Consider the following 21,210-nt stretch of genomic DNA (forward strand, 5'->3'; position numbering starts at 1 on the left):
ATGGAAAGTACTAGAAACATTCATGGGATAAAGCTTTTTAATAAAAGCTTCTGAGAAGAAAAATATACTGTAAACAAAATCAAAGTTCAAACAAACTAGGAAAAACACTTGCAACACAGATGATGGGCAAAAGTCTAATTTCCTTAATTTTTATTAATATATTAATAACAAGGACCAGCAATTCAATAGAAATTGGTGAAGAACATGAAAAAACAAACAGTTCATAAGAAAAGAAATAGAGTTGGCTTATAAACATAAGAAAAGACAACCTTACTCAAAATAAAAAAGCTACAAATTAAAGTGCAAGGAAATTCTATTTCTCATCCATTAGAATGGTAAAGATCAGAAACTTTTATTAAAGCCTATGTTTACAAAATGTGTTGGAAAAAGGCAGACAGTGCTAGTTGGTATGTAAACTGTGGAATTTCTTTGCAGAATAACTTGGTGATGATCATCAACATTTAATTGTACATGTGGTGAAGTATTTAGAGAGAAGTGTACCCATATTTGCAGCTTACTTTGAAATGTATCAAAAAATAAGGTGGACTGTTACATGGATATATATGTGATTAAAAAGTACAGTAATATGTTAATGGTTGAGTACAGATGGTGTGTAAAATCTACAGGTGCCATGTAAAATTCTTTCATTTTTTGCCTGAAAATATTCAAAATAAAATGTTGGGAAAAATGCATAAATCTGTGACTCAGCAGTTAAGAATTTACCTTGATATACTGGTGCATGTGCACAAAGATGTAAATACACAGATATTCATTGCAGCATTGATTGCAGTGATAAAAGATTAGATACAACCTAAATGTCTTTCAATAGGGAATGGGTTACATGAATAGCCATTCAGTGGAATGCTTTGTAGCCATTAAAAAAATGAGGCAGATATATTTAAAATTGTCTCCAAGTTATATACGAAAAAGGCAAGGTGCAGCATAGTATACTACTCTTTGCATAATTTTTGTATACGTATAATGTACCTCTGAAAGGATACAGAGGAAACTGTAAGACTGGTTTCTCCCAGAGAGGAGATTTGGCAGGGCGGGAGTGATGTGATTCTGGGTGGGGGGAAACCTTTCACTGTGTAATTGTTGGTATTTCCCTCAATGGCAGGGGAAGGGAAAGGAGTTAGTTTTTAAACAAAAATGGATCATATTGTGCATATTTGGAAGCGGTATAGCATCTTGGTTGGGAACTCAGTCTCTGAAGTGAAACAGAAGTTGATAGTCAATTGAGTCCTGGTTCCACTATTTATTAGTTACATGACTTTAGGCAAATATTTAACTTCTCTAAGCCTCAGGCAGAAAATAGAGGTACCCACCTCTTAGGGTTGTTTTGAAAATTGAATGTATGATTCATGCAAAACATTTTATTTATAAGCTTTATATAGCTTATATTTAGAATAATTATCATTTTTACTCCCCAAAATATGGTTTTGAGTTCTTAAAATCATAATCTTTATCTACTTCTTAGTATTTAGACTCCCTCCAAGTCTTCTTTGAAATATTTGTCTTTCTTTTTCCAGATGCCTAGGTTTGTACATTTAAACACAGCACAAATTAATTACCTGTAGAATTAGGAGTCTGATACTTTCCATTAAAACCTACAAATAACAATTAAAATTATTTCATGTTAAAATATGGTGGTATCTTACTTAGTTGAAGAGTAGCCTAGGACTGGTTTGTGGTATTATTTTTATGTTTTAGGAATCAAAGTGTCTCCGATTATTCCTAAGCGGGAGTAGGATTATTTGGTAATAGGGGGGTCAGTTAGTCACTGTGGCTGCCTGTAAAGCCTGTAGTGATAATTGACTAGCTCTATATCTTTATTCTCTTTTTCCTCAGGACTTCATATCATCCACAGCCTAGATGAAGTTAATTTCATACAGAACCTTGTGTTTTACATCGAAGCTGCATATAAAACTGCTGTAAGTACTCATTTTGGAATGAATTTTAAATATGTGATGTTCTTAAAATACTGAACAACCTAATCCTTCTCTTAATGCTGCCCTTCATAGTGAACCAATCTATAACGCTTCTGGCAGAAATTGCCTTCAGCCTCTTTACTAAGCTCTGTCGTCCTCTGTTTGCCTTTTCCCCAAGGGATTTACAGAGGCAGGAGGGTCAAGTTGCAATGCTTTCATTCCTTTCAAACTCTGTAATACTTCATGGTATGTATTGGGCAATCTGGGGCTAAATTGTGATCTTATTTTATTTATTTTTTATTTTTTTGCGGTACGTGGGCCTCTCACTGCTGTGGCCTCTCCCATTGCGGAGCACAGGCTCTGGACGCGCAGGCTCAGTGGCCATGGCCCATGGGGCCAGCCGCTCCGTGGCATGTGGGATCTTCCTGAATGGGGGCACGAACCCGTGTCCCCTGAGTCGGCTGGCAGACTCTCAACCACTGCGCCACCATGGAAGCCCTTATTTTAATATTTGTGGTTAAATGGGAGCAAGATGGCTAAGGAGTATTATGCATCAGTTAGTTACTTAGAAATAAAATTTAGTCATGTATTTAATATCATCTGTAGACATTGATTCAGTGCTTACTATACAAAAATAGTTACTCTTTCTTATGACTACATATGAGGTAGGCTTTTACTGTCATAATATATTTAACATCTCTCTCAGGGTTTGCTGGTCTTCATTGCATGATGTTCATTGTATTGAAAATGGCTGTGTCATAAGTAGTCCAGTTTTTTTTAGCTGTTTGTTTTAGTTTGATTAGTTGTTTTTTAGTTGTTACAGGTGTGAGGATAAATCTGCAACCTGTCACTCCATATTTACCAGAAGGATAATTCTAACATAGACATATCTGATGCAGACAGACATTATTTGTTGATGGATTGCTTTGTTTTCTGATACCATAGGCCTGCTGTGATCCAGGGTAAAAGCCAGTGTTCTCTGACCTCTCTGTTGCAGCCAAGGGTTGCAGCAGTAGAATTAATGATATTTGTGCCTTCTCATACTCTAATCTTTGCTGCACAAACTAGGGTTGAGCTGGGTTTAGGGGCAGATGAGATTCACCATGGGATAAATACGGCTTACCTTTCTGAAGCTCCATCTTAAATACCAAAATAAATACAGGTGTATGTGCATGTGTGTGCACGCACATGCATGTGTGCACATGGGTATTTCCAAGTTCTGTTCAATGAGAGGGCCTAGAAGCCTGACAATGAGGACCAGCATCCAAGTCTTGAATGTAACTATCATTCTCTAATAAAAGAAACCAGGATTCCTTGTAGAAGTGATTGATTCCAGGGCTGGGGCAGGGAAAATACAAGATGAGACTGTATTTGAGCATCTTATAGTGACAAAAAGTGAGGAAGTGTTCAAAAAAATGGGGCATGTCAAAAGGGCACAGGAGCCAACCTAGAAGAACTCCCAGTGGCCAGAGCTGGAACAATTTGAGCAAAATAAATAATGATAACATTTTATTACAACTCAGAGAATAACCTAAATATCTATAAGTTCATACTGATGTAAGTAAATAGCTGAGTAAATAAATGAGGGAGAAAGGATAACTCTTCCTTAGAGAAGAATTGCAGTTAATGAGTGTAGAGGTAATGAAGGAACTAGAAAATCACCATTGAAATCACCACTGTAATAATTGTTGCAGGCACAATTCACTGATGGATGCTAAATTAGTGGGTGGATGTTTGAGGAGAAACAAGATATTTGTACAATCGTAAAGTATCTCTCTGAAGATAATTATTAATTACAGGCACACCTCATTTCACTGTGCTTCCTTCACTCTATTGCACTTCACAGTTAATTGTGTTTTTTTACAAATTGAAGGTTTGTGACAACCCTATGTCAAGCAAGTCTATTTGTGCAGTTTTTCAAACAGCATTTGCTCATTTCATGTCTCTGTGTCACATTCTGGTAATTCTTGCAGTGTGTCAAACCCTCTACCAGAAAAGAGATTATGACTTGCTGAAGTCTCAGATAATGGTTAGCATTTTTTAGCAACAAGGTATTTTTAAATTAAGGTATGTGCATTGTTTTTCAGACATAATACTGTTGCACACTTAATAGACCGTAGTATAGTGTAAACATAACTTTTATATGTACTGGGAAAGCAAAAAATCATGTGACGTGCTTTATTGCAATATTCACTTTATTGCTGTGGTCTGGAACTGAACCCACAATATCTCTGAGGTATGCTTGTAATTAGTATAGTAATACAATAGTATAATAGAAAAATAGTAACAGTAGAATGGAGAAACTGCAGACACCACCTTAACCAAGTCATTAAGGTTAACATCACCAGTAATGACATCAACATCGTATACCTCTGATATGATGTGCTAAGAAGGAGCATAATGTTTGTAGTATTCTAGTATTCTTGCCAAAAATGCATAACCTCAATCTAAACAAGAGAAGACATCAAGCAAACCCAAACTGAGGGAAATCTATAAAATATATGACCACTAATCTTCAGAAAGTGTCAAGGTCATGAAAGACAAGGCTTGAGAAACTGTAACTGATTGGAAGAGACTTAAGGAGGCATGACAAATGCAGCATGGTATTCTGGATTGGATCCTGGAATACATAGAAAGGCTATTAGTGATGGGACTTCCATGGCAGTCCGGTGGTTAAGACCTCACCTTCCAATGCAGGGGATGTGGGTTCTATCCCTGGTCAGGGAGCTAAGATCCCACATGCCTTGCGGCCAAAAAACCAAAACATAAAACAGAAGCAATATTGTAACAAATTCAATAAAGACTCTAAAAATGGTCCACATCAAAAAAAAACTTTAAAAAAAAAGGTTATTAGTGGGGAAAAAATGGTGAAATCCTAGTAAAGCCCATAATTTGGTTATGAGTATTTTACTAATGTAAATTTCGTCACTTTGACAATTGTACTGTGGTTATGTCAGGTATTAACATTAGGGGAAGCTGAGTGAAAGGTGTGTGGGAACTCACTACTAGTTTTGCAACTTCTCTGTAAATCTAAAGTTATTTGGAAATGAAAAGTTTTTTAAAAGTAATTTTAAATGTTATCTTTGTATTATCGAGGGGCCGTATAGAACTATGGTTAAGCATGTAGGCTTTGGAGCACTTAGAATCTAATCCTAGCTCTGTTATTCATTAGCTATGTGACCTTGGGTGAGTCACTTGACCTCTCTTTGCACCTCAGTTTCATCATCTATAAAATGTAAAGATTAAGGAAGATACTATAATAGTGTAAAGTGCATAGGTAAGTGCATGGTACATTGTCAGTGCCCATAGAGAGTAAAATTAGAATGGATGTTTAAGATAAAATATTTGGATGATGTTTAGGCTCTGTCTCCTAGACCCCCTAGGTGTCTGCTTTGATGAAAAATTTTGAGAAGCACCTCTTTAGATGAACTAAGTTATAGTTCTTAGTCCTGATCAACTGTCAAGATATCTTCTAACTTCTTGGAGGCCCCAATAGAATTTAAAGCTACTGGGAAAATAGCTACAGGGGGAACCCAACTCATTGGCCTCTCCTTAATAAGCATTGTGGGCAAATGTATGTATGGCGAGTTAGCTAATACTTGTGCCTTTTATTCAAGGTTTGTATATCTAGTAAGTGTTTAGTAGTGATGATTTGATAATGGTGTGTTGGTTATTTTATGCCAGGACTTCGGGATATGGGAACGTGGAGATAAGACCAACCAAGGCATCTCAGAATTAAATGCCAGTTCAGTTGGAATGGCAAAGGTAATTTTCCTTGCTTTGTTTTTACCAAGTGTGGGATAAGGAAGTCTGGTATACCTTTGCTACAGATAAAGCCTTAACATGAATGTGGAACATCATCAAATTAATTGGTCTTTTAAAGCATAGGCAGTATTCAGAGTCTCCACTATAACTGTGGACATGTAGGTGAAGACTTCTTTCATAAGCTCTAGATTTGTATGTACAACTGCTTTTGTAGCATCTATTTACATATCACATAAAGACCTCAGAAAACATATCTTAAACTAAACTCATCATCTCTATCACTACAAAAACAAACAAAAGGAGGCTTTTTTTCCTTCCATACACCAGTTGACAAAGCTTGATATCAGGGAACCATCTCTCAATCCTCCACCCCCCTCACTCTCCTGCATCCCCTATATTGTCATCTTCATCATCATTATTATGTTCCACTTGGCTTCATCTTTTCCTTCCCACTGCTACTGCCTTAATTTCAGCTTTTATCTCTGGAAACAGCAAGAAGGCATAAAATAGGATGGTAGGAATAGGATCAAACATATCTATTATAATGATAAATACACATGGCTTGATTTGTTTCCCCTACCTAAAGGCAAAGACACAGATTGATTTAAAAAACGAAGAAAGGAAATCCAGTCTATACCTATACCACCTCTAAGAGCTCTAAGATGACAAATTGCTACAGAAAGATTAAAAACAGAAGGATGGACAAAGTGTGGCCAAAATAAGCAAAAAAGAGTACAGGTGATTATGTAAATTCAAATGAAGTAGAATTCAAAGCAAAAAATATTACATGGAACAAAGAGGGTCCAGATAGAAGGCACAGCCTACAATGAGAAAGTCTGGCCTGGAATGTAGTTTCAATTAATACAGAGCAAAATGTATTAGAAATACAAGGCAAAATAGAAACAGTTATAAAGGGACAATTTAACAAAAGCCACTGCTAGGCTATGACAGATAAAATAAACCAAAAATAAGTTCACAGATAATTTAAACTATATAATTAATATGGTTGAATTAATAAATTTATATAGAACTTTATCCCTACAAAATATTTATTCCCTAGGTAACCTTTTTCTTTTTTATGTATTTTTAATTACCAAAGTGATACAGATATTGAGCTTATTTTTAAAAACTAAACTCTACTCTATTTACCTCTATGTAACCTGATTTTTAAAATTCAACAATCTCACATTTCACTGAACAACATAACCAAACATCCTCTTTCATACAGGTAATCTAATTCATTCTTTTCAATATTTAATAATTACTTTGTTGATGATAACGCTTTAGTGCGGATCCTTGTACATATATCCTGGTGAACTTGCACAAATAGTTTCGTAGGATAGATTCCTAAAAGTGAAACCATTGGGTTAAGGGATATACACTTTATTTTTTTAATGTATTTATTTATTTTTGGCTGCATTAGGTCTTTGTTGCTGCACATGGGCTTTCTCTAATTGCGGCAAGTGGGGGCTACTCTTCATTGTGGTGCGCGGGCTTCTCCTTGTGGCAGCTTCTCTTGCTGCGGAGCACGGGCTCCAGGCACGCAGTCTTCGGTAGTTGTGACGTGTGGGCTCAGTAGTTGTGGCACACAGGCTCTAGAGCGCAGGCTCAGTAGTTGTGAAGCACAGGCTCAGTTGCTCCGTGGCATGTGGGATCCTCCTGGACCAGGGATCGAACCCAAGTCCCCTGCATTGGCAGGCAGACTCCTATCTACTGCGCCACGAGCGAAGTCCCTGCTTTCTCTTTCTATTTACACATACCCATTATTGTTTTTGAACCAGTTGAGAGTAAATTGCAGACATGATGCCTCATGTCTCCTAAATACTTTAGAGTGAATTTCCTCAAAGACTGTCCCATAACCATGGTACAATCATCAAAATCAGGAAATGAACACTGGCACTATACTACAACTTAATCCAAAGACCCCATTCAAATTTCTTTAATTGTCCCAATAATATCATTTATAGCAAAAAACAAAAACAAACAAAAAAAGCCTTATGATCCAGGATCCAATCTAGGATAACATGTTACGTTTAGTTGTAATGTCTCCTTGGGCTTCTTTAACCTGATAATACTTTAGACTTTACTCACCTTTTATGACCTTGGCATTTTAAAAAATTGTTTTATAGAATGTCCTTCAGTTTGATTTTGTGTGATATTTCCTCATGATTTGATTCAAGCTATACATTTTTGGCAAGAATAGCACAAAGGTAAGATGTGTCCTCAGTACATAATCAGAAGTACAAGATGTGGATTTGTCCCATTAGTCTTCATGTTAAGTTTGATGGCTTCATTAAGGTGGTATTTGCCATATTTCTCTGCTGTAAATTTGCTTTTTTTCCCCCGTGTAGTTGATAAGTATTCTGTGCCTGGATGATATCTGCTTAACCCATTAGGTCTCAGTTTAGACATTTCTCCAGGGACGCTTTCCACAACTACCTGCTATCCCAAAGACTAAGTCGGTTCTGCCTCACAATTGAGGAACTACAAATAACTAATAAATACTTGAAAGAATATTCAACCTTATTAGCAAATTAATGCAACAGAATCACCATTTTTCTATCAAATAAGGGAAAATTTCTAAAATAATGCCTGGTTTGCATTAAAGAAGGTTGTATCATACACTGCTGGTGATAGTAATATTGGTACAACTTGCATGAAAGGGAGTTCAGCATTACGTCTTAAAAATTGTTTATATCCTCTACTTCAGGGAATTAATGCTTAGAAAATAACTCATTCTACTCTGTTTTTATGAGTTTGACTTTTTTAGGTTCAAAATATGTTATATAATACAATATTTGTCTTCCTCTACCTGCTTATCTCACTTAGCATAATGCCCCCAAGGTACATCAATATTGTCGTAAATGGTAGGTTTTCCTTCTTTCTTTTTTTTCTTTTTTCTTTTTATTTATTTTTTTATACAGCAGGTTCTTATTAGTTATCCATTTTATACATATTAGTGTATATATGTCAATCCTAATCTCCCAATTCATCACACCACCACCACCACCCCCCCCCACCACTTTCCTCCCTTGGTGTCCATACTTTTCTCTACATCTGTGTCTCTATTTCTGCCCTGCAAACTGTTTCATCTGTACCATTTTTCCAGGTTCCACATACATGCGTTAATATACGATATTTGTCTTTCTCTTTCTGACTTACTTCACTCTGTATGACAGTCTCCAGATCCATCCACGTCTCAACAAATGACTCAATTTCGTTCTTTTTTATGGCTGAGTAATTTTCCATTGTATATATGTACCACAACTTCTTTATCCATTTGTCTGTCGATGGGCATTTAGGCTGCTTCCATGACCTGGCTATTGTAAATAGTGCTGCAATGAACATTGGGGTGCATGTGTCTTTTTGAATTATGGTTTCTCTAGGTATATGCGCAGTAGTGGGATTGCTGGATCATATGGTAATTCTATTTTTAGTTTTTTAAGGAACCTCCATACTGTTCTCCATAGTGGCTGTATCAATTTACATTCCCACAAACAGCGCAAGAGGGTTCCCTTTTCTCCATACCCTGTCCAGCATTTGTTGTTTGCAGATTTTCTGATGATGCCCATTCTAACTGGTGTGAGGTGATACCTCACTGTAGTGTTGATTTTCATTCCTCTAATAATTAGTGATGTTGAGCAGCTTTTCATGTGCTTCTTGGCCATCTGTATATCTTCTTTGGAGAAATATCTATCTAGGTCTTCTGCCCATTTTTGGATTGGGTTGTGTGTTTCTGTAAAATATTGAGCTGCATGAGGTATTTTTTTGGTGAGGCCATATCTCATTATGGTTTTTTTCTTTTTTTTAATGTTTCATGCTTTTTTAACATCTTTATTGGAGTATAATTGCTTTAGAATAGTGTGTTAGTTTCTGCTTTACAACAAAGTGAATCAGTTATACATATACATATGTTCCCATATCTCTTCCCCCTTGCATCTCCCTCCCTCCCACCCTCCATATCCCACCACTCTAGGTGGTCACAAACCACCTAGCTGATCTCTCTGTGCCATGCAGCTGCTTCCCACTAGCTATCCACCCTATGTTTGGTAGTGTGTATATGTCCAGGCCACTCTCTCACTTCGTCAGAGCTTACCCTTCCCCCTCCCCATATCCTCAAGGCCATGCTCTAGTAGGTCTGTGTTTTATTCCCATCCTTCCCCTAGGCTCTTCATGACATTTTTTTCCCTTAGATTCCATATATATGTGTTAGCATACGGTATTTGTTCTTCTCCTTCTGACTTACGTCACTCCGTATGACAGACTCCAGGTCCATCTACCTCACTACAAATAACTCAGTTTCGTTTCTTTTTATGGCTGAGTAATATTCCATTGTATATATGTGCCACATCTTCTTTATCCATTCATCTGTTGATGGACACTTAGGTTGCTTCCATGTCCTGGCTATTGTAAATAGAGCTTCAGTGAACATTTTTTTTTTTTTTTGGTGGTACACGGGCCTCTCACTGTTGTGGCCTCTCCCGTTGTGGAGCACAGGCTCTGGACACGCAGGCTCAGCGGCCATGGCTCACGGGCCCAGCCGCTCCGCGGCATGTGGGATCTTCCCGGACCGGGGCACGAACCTGCGTCCTCTGCATCGGCAGGCGGATTCTCAACTGCTGCACCACCAGGGAAGCCCAGCAATGAACATTTTGGTACATGACTCTTTTTGAATTATTGTTTTCTCAGGGTATATGCCCAGTATTGGGATTGCTGGGTCATATGGTAGTTCTATTTGTAGTTTTTTAAGGAACCTCCATACTGTTCTTCATAGTGGCTGTATCAATTTACATTCTCATCAACACTGCAAGAGTGTTCTCTTTTCTCCACACCCTCACCAGCATTTACTGTTTCTAGATTTCTTGATGATGGCCATTCTGACCAGTGTGAGATGATATCTCATTGTAGTTTTGATTTGCATTTCTCTAATGATTAATGATGTTGAACATTCTTTCATGTGTTTGTTGGCAATCTGTATATGTTCTTTAGGGAAATATCTATTTAGTTCTTCTGCCCATTTTTGGTTGGGTGGTTTGTTTTTTTGTTATTGAGCTGCATGATTTGCTTATAAATTTTGGAGATTAATCCTTTGTCAGTTGCTTCATTTGCAACTATTTTCTCCCATTCTGAGAGCTGTCTTTTGGTCTTCTTTGTGATATCCTTTGCTGTGCAAAAGCTTTTAAGTTTCATTAGGTCCCATTTGTTTATTTTTGTTTTTATTTCCATTTCTCTAGGAGGTGGGTCAGAAAGGATCTTGCTGTGATTTATGTCATAGAGTGTTCTGCCTATGTTTTCCTCTAAGAGTTTGATAGTGTCTGGCCTTACATTTAGGTCTTTAACCCATTTTGAGTTTATTTTTGTCTATGGTGTTAGGGAGTGTTCTAATCTCTTTCTTTTCCATGTACCTGTCCAGTTTTCCCAGCACCACTTATTGAAGAGGCTGTCTTTTCTCCACTGTATATTCTTGCCTCCTTTATCAAACATAAGGTGACCATATATGTGTGGATTTATCTCTGGGCTTTCTATCCGGTTCCATTGATCTATATTTCTGATTTTGTGCCAGTACCATACTGTCTTGATAACTGTAGCTTTGTAGTGTAGTCTGAAGTCAGGGGGCCTGATTCCTCCAGCTCCATTTTTCGTTCTCAAGATTGCTTTGGCTATTTGGAATCTTTTGTGTTTCCATACAAATTGTGAAATTTTTTGTTCCAGTTCTGTAAAAAATGCCAGTGGTAGTTTGATAGGGATTGCATTGAATCTGTAGATTGCTTTGGGTAGTAGAGTCATTTTCACAAAGTTGATTCTTCTGATCCAGGAACATGGTATATCTATCCATCTATTTGTATCATCTTTAATTCCTTTCATCAGTTTCCTATTATATTCTGCATACAAGTCTTTTGTCTCCTTAGGTAGGTTTATTCCTAGATACTTTATTCTTTTTGTTGCAGTGGTAAATGGGAGTGTTTTCTTAATTTTACTCTCCGATTTTTCATCATTAGTGTATAAAGAATGCCAAAGATTTCTGTGCATTAATTTTGTATCCTGCTACTTTCCCAAATTCATTGATTAGCTCTAGTAGTTTTCTGATAGCCTCTTTAGGATTCTCCATGTATAGTATCATGTCATCTGCAAACACTGACAGCTTTATTTCTTCTTTTCCAGTTTGGATTCCCTTTATTTCTTATTCTTCTCTGATTGCTGTGGCTAGAACTTCCAAAACTATGTTGAATAAGAGTGGTGAGAGTGGGCAACTTTGTCTTGTTCCTGATCTTAGTGGAAATGGTTTCAGTTTTTCACCATTGAGAACAATGCTGGCTGTGGGTTTGTCATATATGGCCTTTATTATGTTGAGGAAAGTTCCCTCTATGCTTACATTCTGCAGGGCTTTTATCATAAATGGGTGTTGAATTTTGTCAAAAGCTTTCTCTGCAACTATTGAGATGATCCTATGGTTTTCCTCCTTCAGCTTGTTGATATGGTGTATCACGTTGATTGATTTGAATATATTGAAGAATCCTTGCATTATTGGGATGAACCCCACTTGATCATGGTGTCTGATCCTTTTAATGTGCTGTTCATTCTGTTTGCTAGTATTTTGTTGAGGATTTTGCATCTATGTTCATCAGTGACATTGGCCTGTAGTTTTCTTTCTTTGTAACGTCTTTGCCTGGTTTTGGTATCAGGGTGATGGTGGCTTCATAGAATGAGTTTGAGAGTGTTCCTCCCTCTGCTATCTTTTGGAAGAGTTTGAGAAGGATAGGTGTTAGCTCTTCTCTAAATGTTTGATAGAATTCACCTGTGAAGCCATCTGGTCCTGGGCTTTTGTTTGTTGGAAGATTTTTGAATCACAGTTTCAATTTCAGTGCTTGTGATTGGTCTGTTCATATTTTCTATTTCTTCCTGGTTCAGTCTCGGCAGCTTGTGCATTTTTAAGAATTTGTCCATTTCTTCCAGATTGTCCATTTTATTGGCATACAGTTGCTTGTAGTAATCTCTTAGAATCTTTTGTATTTCTGCAGTGTCCGTTGTTACATCTCCTTTTTCATTTCTAATTGTGTTGATTTGAGCCTTCTCCCTTTTTTTCTTGATGAGTCTGGCTAATGGTTTATCAATTTTGTTTATCTTCTCAAAGAACCAGCTTTTAGTTTTATTGATCTTTGCTGTCATTTTCTTCATTTCTTTTTCACTTATTTCTGATCTAATCTTTATGATTTCTTTCCTTCTGCTAAATTTGGGGGTTTTTTTGGTTCTTCCTTCTCTATTTGCTATAGGTGCAAAGTTAGGTTGTTTTTTCGAGTTGTTTCCTGTTTCTTAAGGAAGGATTGTATTGCTATAAACTTCCCTCTTAGAACTGCTTTTGCTGCATCCCATAGGTTTTTGGGTCGTTGTGTCTCCCTTGTCATTTCTTTCTAGGTATTTTTTGATTTCCTCAGTGATCACTTCGTTATTAAGTAGTGTATTGTTTAACCTCCATGTGTTTTTATTTTTTTACAGATCTTTTCCTGTATTTGATATCTAGTCTCATAGCATTGTGCTCGGAGAAGATACTTGATATGATTTCAATTTTCTTAAATTTACAAAGGCTAGATTTGTGACCCAAGATCTGATCTATCCTGGAGAATGTTCCATGAGCACTTGAGAAAAAATATGTATTCTATTGTTTTTGGATGGAATATCCTATAAATATCAATTAAGTGAATCTCCTTTAAGGTATCATTAAAAACTTATGTTTCCTTTTTATGTTCATTTTGGATGATCTATCCATTGGTGAAAGTGGCGTGTTAAAGTCCCCTACTGTGATTGTGTTACTGTTGATTTCCTCTTTTATGGCTGTTAGTATTTGCCTTATGTATTGAGGTGCTCCTATGTTGGGTGCATAAATATTTACAATTGTTATATCCTCTTCATGGATCAATCCCTTGATCCTTATGTAGTGTCCTTCTTTGTCTCTTGTAATAGTCTTTATTTTAAAGACTATTTTGTCTGATATGAAAATTGCTACTCTAGCTTTCTTCGGATTTCCATTTGCATGGAATATCTTTTTCCATCCCCTCACTTTCAGTCTGTATGTGTCCCTAGGTCTGAAGTCATCTCTTGTAGACAGCGTACATATGGGTCTTGTTTTTGTATCCATTCAGGCAGTCTGTGTCTTTTGGTGGGAGCATTTAATCCATTTACATTTATGGTAATTATTGATATGTTCCTGTTACCATTTACTTAATTGTTTCGTGTTTGTTCTTATAGGTCTTTTCCTTCTCTTGTGTTTCTTGCCTAGAGAAGTTCCTTTAGCATTTGCTTTAAAGCTGGTTTGGTGGTGCTGAAGTCTCTCAGCTTTTGCTTGTCTGTAAACGTTTTAATTTCTACATCATATCTGAGTGAGATCCTTGCTGGGTAGAGTAATCTTGGTTGTAGGTTTTTCTCCTTCATCACTTTAAATATGTCCTGCCACTCCCTTCTGGCTTGCAGAGTTTTTGCTGAAATGTCAGCTGTTAACTTTATGGGGATTCTCTTGTGTGTTATTTGTTGTTTTTCCCTTCCTGCTTTTAATATGTTTTCTTCTATATTTAATTTTTGATAGTTTGTTTAATATGTGTCTTGGCATGTTTCTCCTTGGATTTATCCTGTATGGAACTCTCTGTGCTTCCTGAACTTGATTAACTATTTCCTTTCCCATATTAGGGAAGTTTTCAACTATAATCTCTTGAAATATTTTCTCAGTCCCTTTCTTTTTGTCTTCTTCTGGGACGCCTATAATTCGAATGTTGGTGCGTTTAATGTTGTCCCAGATGTCTTGAGACTGTCCTCAGTTCTTTTCATTCTGTTTTCTTTTTTGTGCTCTGCAGTAGTTATTTCCACTATTTTATCTTCCAGGTCACTTATCCGTTCTTCTGCCTCAGTTATTCTGCTATTGATCCCTTCTAGAATATTTTTAATTTCATTTATTGTGTTGTTCATCATTGCTTGCTTCCTCCTTAGTTCTTCTAGGTCCTTGTTAAATGTTTCTTGCATTTTGTCTATTCTATTTCCACGATTTTGGATCATCTTTTCTATCATTACTCTGAATTCTTTTTCAGGTAGACTGACTATTTCCTCTTCATTTGTTAGGTCTGTTGGGTTTTGACCTTGCTCCTTCATCTGCTGTGTGTTTTTCTGTCTTTTCATTTTGCTTTTCTTACTGTGTTTGGGGTCTCCTTTTCACAGGCTGAAGGTTCGTAGTTCCCGTTGTTTTTCGTGTCTGTCCCCAGTGGGTAAGGTTGGTTCGGTGTGTTGAGTAGGTTTCCTGGTTGAGGGGTCTAGTGCCTCTGTTCTGGTGGATGAGGCTGGATCTTGTATTTCTGGTGGGCAGGTCCACGTCTGGTGGTATATTTTGGGGTGTCTGTAGCCTTTTTATATATTTAGGCAGCCTCTTTGCTAATGGATGGGGCTGTGTTCCTGTCTTGCTAGTTGTTTGGAATAGGGTGTCCAGCACTGTAGCTTGCTGGTCGTTGAGTGAGTCTGGGTCTTGGTGTTGAGATGGAGATCTCTGGGAGATTTTCGCCATTTGATATTACGTGGAGCTGGGGGCTCTCTTGTGGCCCAGTGTCCTGAAGTTCGTTCTCCCACCTCAGACACACAGCCCTGACGCCTGGCTGGAGCACCAAGAGCCTTAATCCACACAGCTCAGAATAAAAGGGAGAAAAAATAGAAAGAAAGAGGGAGAGGGGGAGGAGGAGGGAGAGAAGGAGAGGGCACGGGAGATAGTGAGAGAGAGAGAGGAGAGAAAGAAAGAATGAAAGAAAGAAGGTAAAATAAAGTAGGATAAAATAAAATAAAGTTATTAAAATAAAAAATAACTATTAAGAAGTTAAAAAAGAATCGGGACTGTCAGAACCCTAGGGCAAATGGTGAAAGCAAAGCTATACAGACAAAATCCCACACAGAAGCACACACATACACACTCACAAAAAGAGAAAAAGGGGAAAAAATAATATATCTTGCTCCCAAAGTCCACCTCCTCAATTTGGGATGATTCATTGTCTATTCAGATATACCACAGATGTGAGGTACATCAGGTTAATTGTGGAGCTTTAATCCACTGCTTCTGATGCTGCTGGGAGAGATTTCCCTTTCTCCTCTTAGTTCTCACAGCTCCAGGGGTTCAGCTTTGGATTTGGACCCGCCTCTGCATATAGGTCGCCTGAGGGCATCTGCTCTTCACTCAGACCGGACAGGGTAAAGGAGCAGCTGCTTCAAGGGCTCTGGCTCACTCAGGCCGTGAGGTGGGACGGCTACAGATGTGGGGCAATCCCCCAGCAGCAGAGGCCGGTGTGACTTTGCACCAGCCTGAGGCGTGCTGTGCGTTCTCCCAGGGAAGTTTTCCCTGGATCACAGGACCCTGGAAGTGGCGGGGTGCAGAGGCTCCCAAGAGGGGAGGTGTGGATAGTGGCCTGTGCTTGCACACAGGCTTCTTGGTGGCAGCAGCAGTGGCCTTAGCATCTCATGCCCATCTCTGGTGTCCGCGCTGATAGCCGCGGCTTGCGCCCATTTCTGGAGCTCCTTTAAGCTGCGCACTTAATCCCCTCTCCTCACGCACCAGGAAACAAAGAGGCAAGAAAAATTCTCTTGTCTCTACACCAGCTCCATGCCCATCTCTGGAGCTCCTTTAAGCTGCGTGCTTAATCCCCTCTCCTTGCACACCAGGAAGCAAAGAGGGAAGAAAAAGTCTCTTGCGTCTTCAGCAGCTCCAGACTTCTCCCGGACTCCCTCCCAGCTAGCTGTGGCGCACTAACCCCTTCAGGCTGCGTTCACGCAGCCAACCTCAGTCCTCTCCCGGCTACCGAAGCCCGAGCCTCAACTCCCAGTCCCCCCCCCAACCCAGCGGGTGAGCAGACAAGCCTCTTGGGCTGGTGACTGCTGGTCGGCACCGATCCTCCGTGCAGGAATCTTTCCGCTTTGCTCTCTGCACCCTGTTGCTGCGCTCTCCTCTACGGCTCCAAAGCTTCCCCCTCTGCCACCCACACTCTCTGATGAGCTGCTTATATATTTTGGAGATTAATCCTTTGTCCGTTGTTTCATTTGCAAATATTTTCTCCCATTCTGAGGGTTGTCTTTTCATCTTATGGTTTCCAGGTCCCACTTGTTTATTTTTGTTTTTCTTTGCATTACTCTAGGAGGTGGATCAAAAAAGATCTTGCTGTGATTTAGGTCAAAGAGTGTTCTTCCTGTGTTTTCCTCTAAGAGTTTTATAATGTCCAGTCTTACATTTAGGTGTCTAATCCATTTTGAGTTTATTTTTTGTGTTTGGTGTTAGGGAGTGTTCTAAGTTTATTTTTTTACATGCAGCTGTCCAGTTTCCCCAGCACTACTTATTGAAGAGACTGTCTTTTCTTCATTGTATATTCTTGCCTCCTTTGTCATAGATTAGGTGACCATAGGCGCCTGGGTTTATCGCTGAGCTTTCTGTCCTGTTCCATTGATGTATATTTCTGTTTTTGTGCCAGTACCATACTATCTTGATTACTGTAGCTTTGTAATATAGTCTGAAGTCACGGAGGCTGATTCCTACAGCTCCTTTTTTTTTTCCCTCAAGACTGCTTTGGCTATTTGGGTTCTTTTGGTTCTCCATACAAATTTTAAGATTTTTTGTTCTAGTTCTGTAAAAAATGCCATTGGTAATTTGATAGGGATTGCATCGAATCTGTAGATTGCTTTGGGTAATATAGTCATTTTCACAATATTCATTCTTCCAATTGAAATACATGGTGTATCTCTCCATCTATTTGCATCATCTTTAATTTCTTTCATCAGTGTCTTATAATTTTCTGCATACAGGTCTTTTGTCTCCCTTGGTAGAGTTATTCCTAGGTATTTTATTCTTTTTGTTGCAGTGGTAAATGGGAGTGTTTCCTTAATTTCTCTTTCAGATTTTTCATCATTAGCATATAGGAATGCCAGAGATTTCTGTGTATTAATTTTGTATCCTGCAACTTTACCAAATTCATTGATTAGCTCTAGTAGTTTTCTGTTGGTATCTTTAGGTTTCTCTATGTGTAGTACCATGTCATCTGCAAACAGTGACAGTTTTACTTCTTCTTTTCCAATTTGTATTCCTTTTATTTCTTTTCTTTCTCTGATTGCCGTGGCTAGGACTTCAAAAACTCTGTTGAATAAGAGTGGTGAGAGTGGTCATCCTTGTCTTGTTCCTGATCTTAGAGGAAATTCTTTCACTTTTTCACCATTGAGAATGATGTTTGCTGTGGGTTTGTCGTATATGGCCTTTATTATGTTGAGGTAGGTTCCCTTTATGCCCAGTTTCTGGACAGTTATTATCATAAACCGGTGTTGAATTTTGTCAAGAGCGTTTTCTGCATGTGTTGATATGATCATATGGTTTTTATTCTTCTATTTGTTAATATGGTGTATCCCATTGATTGGTTTCGTATACTGAAGAATCCTTGCATCCCTGTGATAAACCCCACTTGATCATGGTGTATGATCCTTTTAATGTGTTGTTGGATTCTGTTTGCTAGTATTTTGTTGAGAATTTTTGCATCTATATTCATCAGTGATATTGGTCTGTAATTTTCTTTTTTTGTAGTATCTTTGTCTGGTTTTGGTATCAGTGTGATGGTGGCCTCATAGACTGAGTTTGGGAGTATTTCTTCCTCTGCAATTTTTTGGAAGAGTTTGAGAAAGATGGGTGTTAGCTCTTCTCTAAATGTTTGATAGAATTCACCTGTGAAGCCTTCTCGTCCTGGGCTTTTGTTGGAAGATTCTTAATCACCATTTCAATGTCATTACTTATGACTGATCTGTTCATAATTTCTATTTCTTCCTGGTTCAGTCTTGGAAGTTTATACCTTTCTAAGAATTTGTGCATTTCTTCCAGGTTGTCCATTTTTTTGGCATAGAGTTACTTATAATAGTCTCTTAGGATGCTTTGTATTTCTGTGGTGTCTGTTGTAACTTCTTTTGCATTTCTACTTTTATGGATTTGAGTCCTCTCCCTGTTTTTCTTGATGAGTCTGGCTAATGGTTTATCAATTTCGTTTATCATCTCAAAGAACCAGCTTTTAATTTTATTGATCTTTGCTATTGTTTTCGTTTTTTTCTGTTTCATTTATTTCTGCTCTGATCTTAATGATTTCTTTCCTTCTACTAACTTTGGGCTTTGTTTGTTCTACTTTCTCTAGTTCCTTTAGGTGTAAGGTTAGATTTTTTATTTGAGTTGTTTCTTGTTTCTTGAGGTAGGCTTGTATAGCTATAAACTTCCCTCTTAGAACTGCTTTTGGTACACCCCTTAGGTTTGGGATAGTCGTGTTTTCGTTGTAATATGTCTTTAGGGATTTTTTAATTTCCTCTTTGAGTTCTTCAGTGATCTCTTGGTTATTTAGTAATGTATTGTTTAGCCTCCATGTGTTTGTTTTTTACATTTTTTTCCCCTCTAGTTGATTTCTAATCTCATAGTGTTGTGTTCAGAAAAAATGCTTGATATTATTTCAGTTTTCTTAAACTTACTGAGGCTTGATTTGTGACCCAAGATGTGATCTATTCTGGAGAATGTTCCATGTGCACTTGAGAAGAAAGTGTAATCTGCAGTTTTGGGATGCAATGTCCTGTAAATATCAGTTAAATCTATCTGGTCTATTGTGTCATTTAAAGCTTGTGTTTCCTTATTAATTTTCTGTTTGGATGATCAGTCCCCTGGTGTAAGTGAGGTGTTAAAGTCCCCCACTATTATTGTGTTACTATTGATTTCCTCTTTTATAGCTGTTAGCAGTTGCCTTATGTATTGAAGTGCTTCTATGTTGGGTGCATATATGTTCATAATTGTTATATCTTCTTGTTGGATTGATCCCTTGATCATTATGTAGTGTCCTTCTTTGTCTCTTGTAACATTCTTTATTTTAAAGTCTATTTTATCTGATATGAGTATTGCTACTCCGTCTTCCTTTTGATTTTCATTTGTATGGAATATCTTTTTCCATCCCCTCACTTTCAATCTGTATGTGTCCCTAGGTCTGAAGTGGGTCTCTTGTAGACAGCATATATATGGGTCTTGTGCATTCAGTGAGGCTGTGTCTTTTGGTTGGAGCATTTAATCCATTCACATTTAAGGTAATTATTGATATATATGTTCCTATTATCATTTTCTAAATTGTTATGGGTTTGTTTCTGTAGGGCCTTTTTTTCTCTTGTGTTTCCCGCTTGGAGAAGTTCCTTTAGAATTTGTTGTATAGCTTGTTTGGTGGTGCTGAATTCTCTTATCTTTTGCTTGTTTGTAAAGCTTTTGATTTCTCCTTCAAATCTGAATGTGATCCTTGCCAGGAAGCGTAATCATGGTTGTAGGTTCTTTCCTATCATCAGTTTAAATATATCATGCCACTCCTTTATGGCTTGTAACGTTTGTTCTGAGAAATCAGCTGTTAACCTTATCGAGTTCCCTTGTATGTTATTTGTAGTTTTTCCCTTGTTGCTTTCAGTAGTTTTTCTTTGTTTTTAATTTTTGTCAGTTTGTTTACTGTGTCGTGGCATATTTCTCCTTGGGTTTATCCTGCCTGGGACTCTCTGTGATTCCTGGACTTGGGTGGCTATTTCCCTTCCCATGTTAGGGAAGTTTTCAACTCTACTCTCTTCAAGTATTTTCTCGGGTCCTTTCTCTCTTCTCCTTTTGGGACCCCTATAATGCGAATGTTTTTGTGTTTAATGTTGTCCCAGAGGTCTCTTTGGCTGTCTTCATTTCTTTTCATTCTCTTTTCTTTATTCTGTTCCACATCAATGAATTCCACCATTCTGTCTTCCAGGTCACTTATCTGTTCTTCTGCCTCAGTTATTCTGCTATTGATTCCTTTTAGTGTGTTTTTCATTTCAATTACTGTGTTCTTCATCTCTGTTTCTTTGTTCTTCAATTATTGAAGGTGTTTGTTCTTTATTTCTATCAGGTCTTTGTTAAACATTTCTTACATTTTCTCTATCTTTGCCTCCATTCTTTTTCTGGGGTCCTAGATCATCTTCATTGTCATTATTCTGAATTCATTTTCTGGAAGGTTGCCTATCTCCACTTCATTTAGTTGTTTTTCTGGGGTTTTATCTTGTTCCTTCATCTGGTATAAACAGATGTCTTTTCATTTTGTCTGTCTTTCTGTGAACGTGGTTTTTGTTCCACAAGCTGCAGGATTGTAGTTCTTCTTGCTTCTGCTGTCTGCCCTCTGGTGGATTAGGCTATTTAAGAGGCTTGCGCTTCCTGATGGGAGAGGCTGGTGATGGGTAGAGCTGAGTGTTGCTCTGGAGGGCAGAGCCCAGTAAAACTTTAATCCGATTGTCTGCTGATGGGTGGGGTTGGGTTCCCTCCCTGTTGGTTGTTTGGCCTGAGACGACCCAACACTGTAGCCTACCCAGCTCTTTAGTGGGGCTAATGGCAGACTCTGGTAGGGCTCACGCCAAGGAGTACTTCCCAGAACTTCTGCTGCCAGTGTCTTTGTCCCCGTGGTGAGCCACAGCCCGCCCCCCCACCTTTGCAGGACACCCTCCAACA

General features: G+C 38.1%; 1 protein-coding gene across 13 annotated transcripts in view; it reads left to right on the forward strand.

The window, feature by feature from the left end:
* PHKA1 (phosphorylase kinase regulatory subunit alpha 1) overlaps positions 1-21,210 on the forward strand; it is a 143,335-nt gene that overhangs the window by 17,685 nt on the left and 104,440 nt on the right. For 8 of the 13 annotated variants that reach the window (XM_059050375.2, XM_059050376.2, XM_059050379.2 and 5 more), the window contains exons 5-6: positions 1,852-1,934; positions 5,616-5,696. In XM_059050375.2, coding sequence (XP_058906358.1) covers positions 1,852-1,934; positions 5,616-5,696 — 164 coding nt within the window. The remainder of the gene's footprint in view (positions 1-1,851; positions 1,935-5,615; positions 5,697-21,210) is intronic. The other 5 variants (XM_059050378.2, XM_067023608.1, XM_067023612.1 and 2 more) reach the window with 1 other exon arrangement.

Source organism: Kogia breviceps, chromosome X (assembly GCF_026419965.1).
Source record: "Kogia breviceps isolate mKogBre1 chromosome X, mKogBre1 haplotype 1, whole genome shotgun sequence".
NCBI classification, from domain to species: domain Eukaryota; kingdom Metazoa; phylum Chordata; class Mammalia; order Artiodactyla; family Physeteridae; genus Kogia; species Kogia breviceps.